Source organism: Triticum urartu, chromosome 2 (genome assembly GCF_003073215.2).
Source record: "Triticum urartu cultivar G1812 chromosome 2, Tu2.1, whole genome shotgun sequence".
Taxonomy (NCBI): Eukaryota; Viridiplantae; Streptophyta; class Magnoliopsida; order Poales; family Poaceae; genus Triticum; species Triticum urartu.
Window position 1 is genome coordinate 544,998,338 of NC_053023.1, and position 13,406 is coordinate 545,011,743.

Consider the following 13,406-nt stretch of genomic DNA (forward strand, 5'->3'; position numbering starts at 1 on the left):
TCCTGATGTTGTTGACGCGGCTGAGTGACTGGGATGAGAACATGCCCACCAGCGCCACCTAGAGTTCGCACGCCGTGGTGAGCGCGGTGACCGCGACCAGCACCTCCTTGGAGAGGGTACTAAGCAAATAGCCAAGCACCTATTGATCCTCTCGGACCCAAAGTTGGTGGAGAGGGTTGGGCTCAGAAGTCTCCTTGCTGTCTTTGTCTTTCGTGACGTGGAGTCTGGCCGGCTTCGGCGTGGTGCCGTCGATGTAGCCGAAGACACCGGCGCCCCGCAGGTGGGGTGTGACCTGCGTGCGCCATAGCACGTAGTTCGTGCGGTTGAGCTTCTCGGTGACCTGGCCAATGAGGCTAGGGGAGGCGCCGGAGGATGAAGACATGGCTATGCACTAGATGCAATCGGGAGACTAGATTGAAAGAGGAAGGCTCTGATTACCATGTGCGATGGCGGAAACGTCTTGCCCGATGTGGGCGATATGTACGTGTTTATATAACAGGGGCGCACCTCACTGTACAACGCATACAAGTTGTTGGAGATTACATCTTGAAGAGAAAGAAAGATCTTAGATAGAGATAAACTTTAACAACTTAGTCTATCTAACTAGGACACCTAACAACCAAAGCAAAACAAGATGGTGCAGCAAATATGATGCGTGTTTGACAAACTTCAAAGGGTTTTTTTATTGATAGGTGATCATACTACGCATACTAATAAGAAGTTGCTTTCTTATAACACTAAAGTTGCCTCCGCAGCATGCAAAGTTGCTTTAAAAAAAGTTTGTCGAAACATACCCATATAGGATCTAGTTTTGAAGAACTCATAACGACAAACACAATAGTGAAAACGGATTTGAAATTCGACGCTCGAGTCAAAAGTTACGGATTTTAAAAATTTTTGAAGCTCCAAATAAATGCATGCGTGCGGGGTCTTGCTGAATAACAGGGCGGAAGGGGAACGTGAAGATGCGAGGGGACCAGCCGACCAGGTGTTTTTTCCTCTTTTGTCAAACCTCGTCTTTTGAAACTTATGAGACTAGTAGCAATGCAATCACATTAAGAATACTGGGATCGAACGGCTTGAACGGGTGCGCTTGCTGCAACCAATAGCGCAGCTGCACTAACAAGCATTTAGGAAACAAAAATGTTGACAAAAAATATATCTTTATGCTTAAAAAATCCTGTATCTTTTAACAATTTTTAATGTATTTATGAAATATGCATGTGAAAAAAAGTGTTCAAGAGTTACCCTAAGTTGGTGATGCTTAAACCGAAAACCGTCCTTGATACACACATATCTCCATAGTGTGCTAATGTGTCATCGTCTATTTTTATCGTTTTACTTTACTGGCCCGTAACAATACCTAATTTCACACATGATCTGAATAAATGCATGATCGCTTGTCCCTTTTTTTGTACGGATTAAATCTATATGTAAGCCGTGTTAAAATAAAATACATGTGGAATCTTGAACTACGCTTTTGTAGGCTAAGAACATCTTTGTTTGGACCGTAGCTACAAATTCTCAGATTATAAATCATTTTTTGTAAATTAAGAGCACGTGGTATTTTTTTTCTCCCGTTGCAACGCACGGACCTTTTTGCTACTACTAATATTAAGGATTTAGCCTTAGCACGGATTTAGCCTTAGCACGGACGAAGTATATGTGCACGTACAAGTACCATACAGCAGGAGTAGCATTAGCCACCACAACAATGAGTTGCAGTCAAGAGCAGCCTACAACTGGGAACTGCTGCTGACATTTCCCCTTCCAAATTTGACACTAATTAAAGGGGCCAGCTATCTGTCGGTCATCATGTACAAAAGAGAGCTAGAAATTCTGAAACGAGGCGCCACTAGCCGGAGCTCGTCGATGAGGAGACGATTTTGTTTTCTTCTTTTTTCCTGTTACCTCGGGCCGGACAGCTCCACCGCCCGGAGGTTGTGGGTGGAGTCGACGATCCAGTCGTTGTTTCGCGGGGCCAGCTCCGCCTCCTGCCGGACCACCTCCACCTTCTGCCACTCCTCCCAGCGCTCCGCCAGCCCGTCGCCCTCCAGCATCCTCACCACCTCCGACATCTTGGGCCGGTCCATCGGCGACCCCTGCGTGCACAGCAGCGCCACCTGGATCAGCGCCTCCACCTCGTGCTCCACGTACACGCTCTGCAGGTCCGGGTCCACCAGCATCTCCACCTTCTTCTCTTTCAGCAGCCCTTTCACCTGCACCCACGCCACGCACAATTCTCGCCATTACTTTACACTTCTCACGCCACCCTCCTCCCAATCATGGATGACACATCACACATGGGAGGGAGGCCAGGTGTCAGTCAGTTTGTTTACTCACTCATCATGCATGCTAGTGTATAGGACACTGAACCAATAATGAGAAACGGTTTGCTCTAGCCCTCAAACCAGAACTGGCAGACAGCTAAGATGCACGATGCAAATAAAACTAGAGTTGCATCGCTGCTCATGATATGTATGTTCAATGAACCAATGATAGAGGAGAACTTACCCAGTCAAGCAGCATGACATCGTCGTCGTTTGCAAGACGCGCGAGGTCGAATGCCCTCTGTCCAGTGATAAGCTCCAGAAGCATGATCCCATAACCGAAAACATCCGTCTTCTCAGAGGACTTTCCGGTGGATAGGTACTCGGGAGCAATATGCCCGATCGTTCCACGGACAGCTGTGGTTACATGAGTGTCCTTGTAGTCCATAAGCTTGGCCAGTCCAAAGTCACCCACAACCGCCTCAAAGTCTTCATCCAAGAGAATGTTTGCGGCTTTGACATCACGATGAATGATCTTGGGGTCGCAGTGATCATGCAAGTAAGACAGTCCTCTGGCAGATCCCAGTGCAATCCGAGTTCTCTTTTCCCATTCAAGAGCCGGCTCATTTGGCCCTCGCTCTAAAAATCAAGTACCATAAGTCAAAACTGAAATCGCTAATCATGTACCGGAGGTACCATATATCATAACTGAATTAACTAAAAATGCTCTATGAGTAGTACATAAAGTAAAGTTTAGTTATTTCAATTGCCGTAAAAGTTATATTGCTTCTGATCACATTCACAGGTTGTACATATGGGTGACACGAACTTATTGATCGGTTAAATTTTAGGATCAGAATTTAGTGCAGTCCAGGTAGCAGCCCATGTCAGTTGGATTTGCAAAAGTGAGTACATAATGAAGCTCAGAGTCGTTTTCTGGTTTCTTCTTTTTTATAGACTAAATACTAGAGACATGCTAAGTGCAATGCTGCATTGATCACATCATGTCCCATGTGTCAAAGTGATGCAGATGAAGCAATTAAACAGTTTAAAGTCAAGCTTTGACAGTATCAGAGAAAGAGACAACTAGGCCTACAGTTGGTAAAAAATGTACAGAAATGTAAAAAGAGTCTAGAAGAATTAGTACAACAGAGTAGGTACCTCGCAAACGTGATGCAACGCTACCATTAGCCATGTATGGATAGACTAGTAGCCGTTCTGTAGGTGTCATGCAGAATCCACGGAGACGAAGCAGGTTCCTATGCACTGCCATACTAATCATTTCAACTTCTGTTTGGAATTGGAGTTCGCCACCAGGAGTACGTTCTTCTTTTAATCTTTTAACTGCTACCAATGTACCATCTGTCAGTCTCCCCTTGTACACCTTTCCAAAGCCACCTCTTCCTAGAATGTTCTTATTGCTGAAGTTATCGCTAGCAACTTGAAGCTCCCTTAGTGAGAACCTCTTCAGCTGGCCAAGGTGCACTTCTGGATCCTCCTCAGCTGAAGATAAACAAAAGTACAGATAAACGAATTGAATAACATGACCTGGGACATCAAAGCATGCTATATATATATATATATATATAATACAGACCAGGGACATCAAAGAAATGCTCTTCAGGTTTACGTCGCCGCCACAGTGCAAATCCAATTGCAGGAACAGCAAATATCAATGCAGCACCCGCAGCAACACCTCCAGCAATTGCTCCGGTTTTAGGGTCACCTAGCGGAATTGAATTATTCCAGCAAGCACATGTTAAATACAATCATACAGATAATTTGAGAGTTTCAAGGATTGTCCATTTCAAGAAGAATCGCCGCAGTGCCACAGAATTTAACAAAATTCACCTTGTGCCGCGGGTGGTGTTGGAGGATTGAATGGAGGCGGTGGAGAAAAAGGAGGTGCCCCAGGACATGGTTTCGTAGTACCCGGGCCACAAAGATTTGGATTATTACCAAAACTGTGACAATAAGTTAAAAGTCATCATCCTCACAAGATGCAGTAAGCACCCGAATTTCAACCAGAAAGAATACCTTATAGGGGTAAAGAGTGAAAACGAGCCAGTTGAAGGAACCGCTCCGGAGAGATTGTTGTTTGATAGATCCCTGTGAGATTGTCAGATGCATTTGTTATAATGTACTGGTTTGCATGTTTGTTACCATGCCCACAGCATATCCTTAAGATACATATAGAATATGAACTATGAATAGTAGAACAGATAACTTACAGAACTTGGAGGGTGCTAATATTGGTCAAGGATTGTGGAATTTGACCAGAAAGACTGTTGTTGTTAAGACGGCTGTTATTCCAAGTAGACATTCCCAGAAAGAAGTATATTAGAATCATTCCAACAAGCAAGGCTAGAAAATAATCATTCGAACCAGCGGGCCTACAGAAAAGCATTAAAGCCACAAGAAAAGAACTACACAATAGATTTACCCTCCATTGTAACTAGATACCTAACTGGATATGGTCATATGAAAGAAGAAAACTGCAAGAACACCTTATCATTCAATAAGACATGCAAATCTAAGAGGACTTCTGGGAAGAAAAGCTCGTACAAATGCATGCATGTGCCATGATGCATCTTTATTGTGGTTCTGTGCGGCGTTCCTATTATGGGTTTTTTTTTTGGTAAGGGTGGGGCACATGTCAAAGAAATGTGGTGATCTGAACCAGAAAAACAGGACACGTGGAATTGACAATTATATTCGTTTCGAAAGGAGTAAAAAGGTATATTCTTACAGGAATCGCAACTTTAAGAGTTGCCCCAATGTGTCTGGAATACCGCCAGTGAATTTGTTCAGGTACAGATCCAAACTGACCAGGTTTGTCAAGTTCCCGAGTTCCAAAGGTATTGTCCCACTTATATTGTTGCTGTACAGCTCCCTGTCATGTAACAGTGAAATTTCACTAAAAGTTTCAAGGTAAAAGGTACCATAAATGAGAGCGCCAAACTTGTAAAAGGTACCATAGATGATTGACAAAGAATAGAAGGCACAGAAATAATGAGAAAACTATAAAACTACACAATGTAGGATCTCAGCAGAAATCTCACAAACATCATTTCCAAAATCTGTAGGAGAACAAAGCACATGTAGTAGCCACTCTAAACATCCTAGAATAGTACAATTGGAACATGATTACAGATTTATTGAAAACCAAAGCAGTTCAGGTATGTAGATTACTCATTTTGTCATCAGTACTCAGCACAGCTATGTTCTGCAAACCCAAGTCATGTACTCATTTTATTGCAGGACAGATTTTATTGAACATAATTACACATTTTGTCATCAGTACTCAGCACAGTTATGTTCTGCAAACCCAAGTCATGTATGTATATTACTGAAGTTCAGGCACCAAGCTTACGAAAACATACACAGATGCAACTACTGCGCCATATAACTATGAAAATAATTCTCGGAAGGCTAGAACGTTAAACTTACAAATATTGTAGATTTTTCAACTGTCCAAGTTGGGACACCAATGCACCTGATAGTTGTGCGTTTCCAAGATCACTGCGACAGTAAAAGGTTACAGTCGACACACAAAAGATCACCTTTATAATTTTTAGCAAGTGTAAATTGGAGAAAAGTCTATCAAAAACTTACACTCTGATTACACTGTTGTCAGTGTTACAAGTAACATGGAACCATGTGCATGGATTAACCAGAGTGGGATCCCAACTCTGCAGCACATTGTTAGCATCTTTAAGGCTTTGACGCAGACTGTACAGAGCATCACCTACCAATGGAAGTACAATATGATCAGGTATGAGCAATATTATACATGCCTAGTCATTTAAGGCAATATACAGATATTCTCCCAATAATCTTATGTGCAGAAATTTAACAGTTACTTCGCCACCACATTATGCACGCAAATATACAGCTCCCATTTTGTCCAAAAAGCTATGCAAAATTTAGCATAGCCTACTAATCAATATCTAAAGTACAGATAAATGTGTGAATACCGATATAAAAACAGATAATTGATGTGTGTTTAACATGATTTTTTTAGATTATGGAAGAGAATATCTCTTTAGGCCTGTGCAACCAAAGAGGCGCACTGCCCCATTTTTTGCAAGAATAAATGTGGTCCTCATATTTAGCTTCAATTCCTTGAACCAAGCAGTTACTCTAGTATATGGGCCAATATATGGTAAAAACCAAAGGTAAAGCAAATACATTTTTGTTCATTGACCCAAATAGTACCTACACATTCATACAACAGGCACATCTTTGTTATGTACAGTTCGTGTAGGAGCCAGGCATTACTAAAATAAATGCAAAGCAAATTATTATGACCATAGACAGAACGATATCACTATTTTGATTCTTACACAAGAAGAATACTAGTTGTCCCTTCAGACAATAAAATTCTACTAGTTCAGTTAAAGCCCAAAGATATGGAAATCTAAGTGAAAAAAGGCAAGATTATCTTCACGAAAGGCTCAAACAGAAAGAAATATGTGCGGTGGTGGTCTCTACAAACAAATACTGTCGTGAATAATGAAACTTGTGGAGCCATAACATGCACCTCCAGAAAACCAGTTTAAGCATAAGCCAAATTACAGACTTGGCGTTACTTCAGACGGGGAAAATGTTTTTTTTATTTTAAACCGTAGTTGGGACAAGCACAGTGGAAGCTAATTCTATCTCTGTGAATTTGCCAGTAGACCAAAGTTATCAGCCATAGCGAAAAAACCCCGAAGAAAGAACAAATTCGTAGCACAATATGAGAGACATGGTGATACAGAACCTACATAATCCATGGAAGCTGGAAAGGGGAGATTGTAAGACCTTCCACTAACAGGAAAAAAAAAATCAGTCCACGCCCATGGGCGGAAACTTGCTAAGAAGTACAGCAACACATGCGAGATGCTTACTCCCTTCCCCCGAAATATATACTCGCGAGCGCACCCGTGGACCAGGCAATTCGTGAACCCGAAAGGAGGGCGGAAGCCAAATAACTTAAAATTGAGAAAATTGATGGAGTGGCTCACCCTCTGTGTTGGCGGAGACCCGGCTCACGGTCAGCACCGCCGACAAGACCGCCGCCGCCGCCCACCAACACCTCCGCAGCATCTCCGGCGACGCAGCCATCCGAGCGCAGGCGGCTGCCAGGTGGGCCCGTCTCAAAGCCGCAGCATACGCGCGCTCCCGGTCTCCGGCGCCCTTGTGAGCTGTCTACGACGGCCCCCGATTACCCCCCGCGTTGACAGCGCTGCCTCGACCCTCCCCTCTTCTCTGACGGAGCAGGGCACGGAGGAAGCGATTTTTTTACCGGTGTGGAGTATTTTTCCAGCTCGAGATGATTTTTAAATTTCTGCTGGTGTCTTCCCGTGCCCCAACCTAAAATGTTCCATCGGCAAGGGAGGCCTGTTTCGCGGAAGGCCGGGTCACCGCGCGCCGCCCACCTCGCGTCGCTGTCAGGTGGGGGAAGGCGCGCGTGGGGCCCGCAGGTCGGTGGAGGAGAGCCGGTCTCTCCACGGTGGCTGTCGTTTTCCGCCGAGGGTGGTGGGGGTTAGTGGGAGGCGGAAGCGTAGCAGGAGGGATGGGCGGTGACGCCGGCGTGATGCGGGAGCGCGGGGCTTCCCTGGACGCTGTCCTCGTACGCCCGTCACCAGACATCAATCAATCATTCACGAATAAATAACTGAACCCACGGCGGCTTCGACCACGAGTAACCGAGGCGGCCACGTAACACGGGTTTTGCGGCGGGAGAGCAGGGCGGAGTAAGTACTGTGCCGAAACGGGTCGGAGCAGTACGGCGCGTCCACGCACCACCGCGCCCGGCTCGTGGCCACCGGGGGGCCCGGCGCTGGCAGTGGCAGGACGCCAGCTGAAGGGCGCAGTCAAAATTCCCCCTCGTGAACGGGGGATCCGGTGCGGCGCCGTTCGGGGGTCCCGCCGGAATGGGCCAGTAGGAGGCCGTCACGCGGCGGGGTGACAGCGGCTGGACGCCGTTGGCTGCTCGGGACGGGCGCACGCGATCCGCTCCTCCCCGTTGCTACGGACGTGGGGCCCACGGGCCAGGTCGGATCCCGTATTTTCCCAGTCAAAGTTGTGGACCGCGCTGGTCTACGGTCTACCCCGTCCCTCCTCCCGCTAGGTGCGTGGTGTAGACGAGTCGTAGAGTGGGGGGTCTGGAACGGCTCCGGCCTCCGGAGGGGGAGGGGAGACTTGACTGCGAGCCTGAAACGCCACTGTTCACGAAAAGGAAATGGGAGTTGGCGCGCGTGTCTGCATTTTGTGTTTTTGATTGACGATCAACGAAGAAAACGGGAGGATGCTATGTGTGGTGTCACCGTCTGGCCAGAAGCACGCACGAATACGATTGGTGTTTGTGTCGTAGTGGAGTCGGCAAGTTTGATCAGAAAAAGGCGTGGGAATATGAAAAGTCATTCGGAAAATTCAACTGTGTCCGGTGGCATGCGAAAGCGACAGTGATGCCGGAAGGTCGTGCTCGACGGCTCGTGCTGTCCAAATGGCACGCCTGAGATGCGATGGTCTAGGGCACGATTAGCTGTGTGTTCATGTTCAGCCTACGCTTCTTAGACGTGACGTGTGCCGAAGCTGCATGCAGTAAGGCTAGTCATAGTGGGAGTAACTTAGCTAATAACATAGCGCACTCTAATTTTTTTTTTGCTTATGTGGCATATAGTTAATGAGAAGTAATAATATAATATGTTACTGTAAGGGCATCTTCAATGGTTGTAAGATAATTGTTGGTAGACTTTGCCACATAGGATTTTTGATGATGTGTCATACAATAAATGAGGAAAGATAAGAAGGTTGTATGACCAATACCCCTTGCACAAGCTCTAATGTAGAATGAGCGAGCACCTTATTTATTGTCTCGCATCTTATTGGGCAAACTACATACAACCCATTGAAGTTGTTGTATGTTAAGTTGTTGGTTGATGACATGGCATATTTTACCAATAAGCTAACATACAAACTATTGGAGATGCCCTAACATAGCGGTTTTCAAAACAAGATGAGTCTACAAGCTAATAAATGAAGTCCTTTATGACACTAATGCTATGTTACTTTGCATTATAAAGGTAGTAACTTAGACTAGTGTCATATACATGACACTAGTATAAGTTACTCCTCACTGACCAGCCTAAGGCTGTGGCCTGTAGCTGTAGGCGTATAGAGTCTAGGTTGGAGATAGCTTCACAGCAGACTCTGCGGTTCTAGGTTCCAAAAGCTTCATGTCTTTCTCGAGGAACAAAAATAAATAAGGAAAAGAGGTGTTGAAAGCGATTGCGGCGTTTTAGTGCTCCGGCTCTTTGCAGCCCTTTTTTTGAAACATTCAAAATTAGCATTTCAATGTTCTAAAAAAGTCAAAAAAACAATTCCACATTGACATATGCATGTATACTGGTACAGGTGCGTAAATTTTCAAGAGAAACACATTGATTAGCAAGCCGCAGAAAAAGTGAGATTCGTTGATTTTATACAGTGAACCGTGCGCACATTTCACTGGTTTCAAACTCGTCCTTTTGTCATTTTTCTGCACGTTACGTGTCAATGTATTTTCTAGTGAATCATTGTTAAACAATGTATTTTCTAATGAAAATTTGCACACATCCAGTATACATCCATACGACAATGTGTATTATTTTCAAACAAAATTGAAATTTGAAACATTTGTTTCAAAATTTTCATTAAAAATTAGCTCCGTGGAGCTCAAGCACTAAAACACACTTTTGTGCGTGTTTTTTAGTGCTTTGGCTCCCGGGACCACGTGCTCCCGCATGAACATTAACTTAAAAAAAAGTGGTAAAATGTTTTCAAAATTTTCTAAATATTTATGTGGGTGTTTGTGTTAGTGTCACAAGCATGCTTGACAATTTTCATGTGAGACGGAGCAATAGTGTTTCGTCGGTGAAAAAACAAATTTGGGGTAAGGCTTGTTGTTCAATTTGTTTCTTTTTGTACAATCCAAAATGTTTAACCTTTTTGCATAAAATTTGCAGGTACTATTCAGATGTCACTATGAATACATAAGAAATTTGTTAGGATTATTTTGAAATTTCAAAAATCATTTCGGCAGCACATGATCCCGGGAGCCAAATTGCATTTCCGCCTCAATGGCTTGTGTCTTAGAGCGTCTCTAGGTGAGCCGCTATAATCTCGGCCCACAAAATTGATTTACGGTTCGCCCTAAATCGATTTTGCGGGCACTTTTTGCCCGGCGCAGAACAGATACCGCAAAATCGTCTTGCAAATTTAAAAACTTAAGATAAACATGTTCCAACTACATTTTAGATAGCCCGAACCTCGTCGGAGTTCACGCGCGCGCGCGCACACACACACACACATTCACATTGCCAAATGATATGGCTTGAGACCCCTGTGAGCACCTTGGAGAGACCACATCGGTATATCTTGAGATTGACGAAGTTGCCACACACACTTCAGTCGGCGGACACATCAAACAACATAAAGAACAACACCAAAAAGTTTGAAATAAATCCAAGAAATATGCGAGCACTCATGCTAAGTCTCTAGCACTTGAATCTGGGTGGGTAAGTTTCACCATAAAGAATCTAGCCATCAAACGGTATCTGCGAAGTGCTATACCTCAAACGGACACCCTCGAATGTTCACGTGTGTCTAGGGACAATCAGGCAGGCGAGGGCCATCCAAGGCTAGCACTCAAATCCCCCCCCCCCCTACTTGTTCGTCCCTCCTTCTCCCCTTCTCCTTTTATTCACTAAGTCAAGTTCTTTGTTGAGCAACATTCAATAGCAATTCAATGACACATACAACACTTGTAAACGAAATAATGAAAAGCAAAAGGCATTGCATGTTGGACGAGTTTCATAATCTGATCCATCAAACAAATAACAAACCGAATGAATCATTGCCCATCTTTTTTATGCATAACCTGGAAAGATGTTGCTCGCATTTGGTGAACATACCTCGCCACCTCGGGATCTAAGACGTTGGCCTTCGCGTATAAGACCTTGGACTTCTCGCACATTTGCTTGGTAGCAAGCTTCTTCTCCTCGAGGCTAACCTTCATTTGTTGCGTCTCCCTGAATGCTCTAAACCTCTTCTCCTTCATTTCCTCATTGGTCTCATTCCGTTTGGCACTTGCCTCCTGACGAGGATACAACACACAGGCTCCACAGGTCCAAGAAAGACAAGGAAGATCCTCTCTTATTGGGTCATGCTAGCCACTCACGGTGAGGCCCTCACCAATCACCATGCTATCTGAGAAGGCATGGCAGCTAGAGTCCAAGAGCATATGGCCGTGTCTGAGCCAGGCTAGCGGTGCAAGCCTAATAGCCCGACCTGAGTAATATAACCCTAGCCATAAGGTTGTCCTACGCATAAGAATTTGAGAGTTCAAATTTTCGACCATTAGGACGGTTGGTGATAACACGTTGGTGGGTGCATCCCGAACAACGGTGATATTCCCCCTCGGGTTGCGACTCTAGGTATAAATAGCCCCTACCTCAACCAAAGCGGTTGGTTGCTTCGTATGATTTGAGACAAGTGTTGTGTGAGAAACCAATCCTCCTGGCGGATTTGAGTGAATCCTAAGTGAGGAAAAAATGGAAAACCTAATACCAAAGTGATTGAGCAACACTGAAGAAAATTGGTCATAGTTCATTGAAGATGTGTTACTCTTGAAGATTGTGTATCTTTGAGATGGTTAGGTGTCAATTTAGAGCATACAACTTGTGGACTTATCAAAGATCACTGCAAGATTTACCCTGAGGGTTTGCTGGGTTTCGTGTGGAACCTAGCTAAAGGAGAATATGGTGAAGTGTTTCGTGTCTTCCAAGCTTTGGCTTAGTCCCTCCACCTAGACGTAGAGTTGTGCCACCAACTTGAACTCGGGCAACAAACATGTGGCGTCATTGACGTAACTGGTTCCACTTTTCTTCACTGTACTTTACTCTGTGTAATTTGCATCGTGTGAATAATTCACTCCCAACTTTCATGTTCTGTCGTTTAGCCTTATGCTTAGATTCATATCCAGTTTGTTGTTTCGAAGCTATTCTATCTTTTCATTAGACTATTTTACTTGTACTATGTTGTAAATATGCCCTAGAGGCAATGATATCATATTATTATTTTTTCGTGTTTATAATTCGGAATTTATATTCTATGCTATAACTGCTATGATCCTAGAATATGTTGTTGGAAATGTGCCCTAGAGGCAATAATAAAGTGGTTATTATTATATTTCCTTGATCATGATAAAGGTTTACTATCCATGCTAGAATTGTATTGACCGGAAACTTAAATACATGTGTGGATACATAAACAAACACCGTGTCCCTAGTGAGCCTCTACTAGACTAGCTCATTGATCAAAAGATGGTTAAGCTTTCCTGACCATAGACATGAGTTATCATTTGATAACGGGATCACATCATTAGGAGAATGATGTGATGGACAAGACCCATCCGTTAGCATAGCATATGATCATTCGGTTTATTGCTACTGCTTTCTTAATGTTAAATACATATTCCTTCGCCCATGAGATCATGCAACTCCCGGATACCGGAGGAATACCTTGTATGCTATCAAATGTCACAACGTAACCGGGTGATCATAAAGATGCTTTATAGGTATCTCCGAAGGTGTCTGTTGAGTTCGCATGAATCGAGATTGGGATTTGTCACTCCGTATGATGGAGAGGTATCTCCGGGCCCTCTCGGTAATACACATCACAAGAAGCTTGCAAGCAAAGTGACTAAGGAGTTAGTTGCAAGATGATGTATTACGGAACTAGTAAAGAGACTTACCAGTTACGAGATTGAACTAGGTATGGAGATACCAAACAATCAAATCTCGGGTAAGTAACATACCGACGGACAAAGAGAATTACGTATGTTGTCATAAAGGTTCGACCGATAAAGATCTTCGTAGAATATGTAGGAACTAATACGTCCCCAATGTATCTACTTTTCCAAACACTTTTGCCCTTGTTTTGGACTCTAACTTGCATGATTTGAATGGAACTAACCCGGACTGACGCTGTTTTCAGCAGAATTGCCATGGTGTTATTTTTGTGCAGAAATAAAAGTTCTCGGAATGACCTAGAAATCAACGAAGAATATTTCAGAAATATATAAAAATACTGGCAAAAGAATCAAGG

General features: G+C 44.0%; 1 protein-coding gene across 1 annotated transcript; it reads right to left on the bottom strand.

The window, feature by feature from the left end:
- Positions 1-1,664: 1,664 nt before the first annotated feature.
- Positions 1,665-7,617, bottom strand: LOC125538663 (LRR receptor kinase SERK2). The gene is made up of 11 exons (XM_048701931.1): positions 7,280-7,617; positions 5,886-6,018; positions 5,721-5,792; positions 5,020-5,163; positions 4,502-4,573; positions 4,308-4,379; positions 4,122-4,234; positions 3,868-3,996; positions 3,432-3,773; positions 2,515-2,909; positions 1,665-2,219 (listed from the first exon to the last, which is right to left on the bottom strand). The coding sequence occupies exons 1-11, from the start codon at positions 7,377-7,379 to the stop codon at positions 1,908-1,910; spliced, it is 1,884 nt and encodes a 627-aa protein (XP_048557888.1). The 5' UTR covers positions 7,380-7,617; the 3' UTR covers positions 1,665-1,907.
- Between the last annotated feature and the right edge of the window lie 5,789 nt (positions 7,618-13,406).

Excerpts from the sequence above, each read along its gene's own strand:
- LOC125538663 (XM_048701931.1), bottom strand. The coding sequence starts at position 7,379 with ATGGCTGCGTCGCCGGAGATGCTGCGGAGGTGTTGGTGGGCGGCGGCG. Across the intron at positions 3,997-4,121 it reads AACACCACCCGCGGCACAAG|GTGACCCTAAAACCGGAGCA; the intron begins GTGAATTTTGTT and ends CAATTCCGCTAG. Across the intron at positions 3,774-3,867 it reads GCATTTCTTTGATGTCCCTG|CTGAGGAGGATCCAGAAGTG; the intron begins GTCTGTATTATA and ends GTTTATCTTCAG.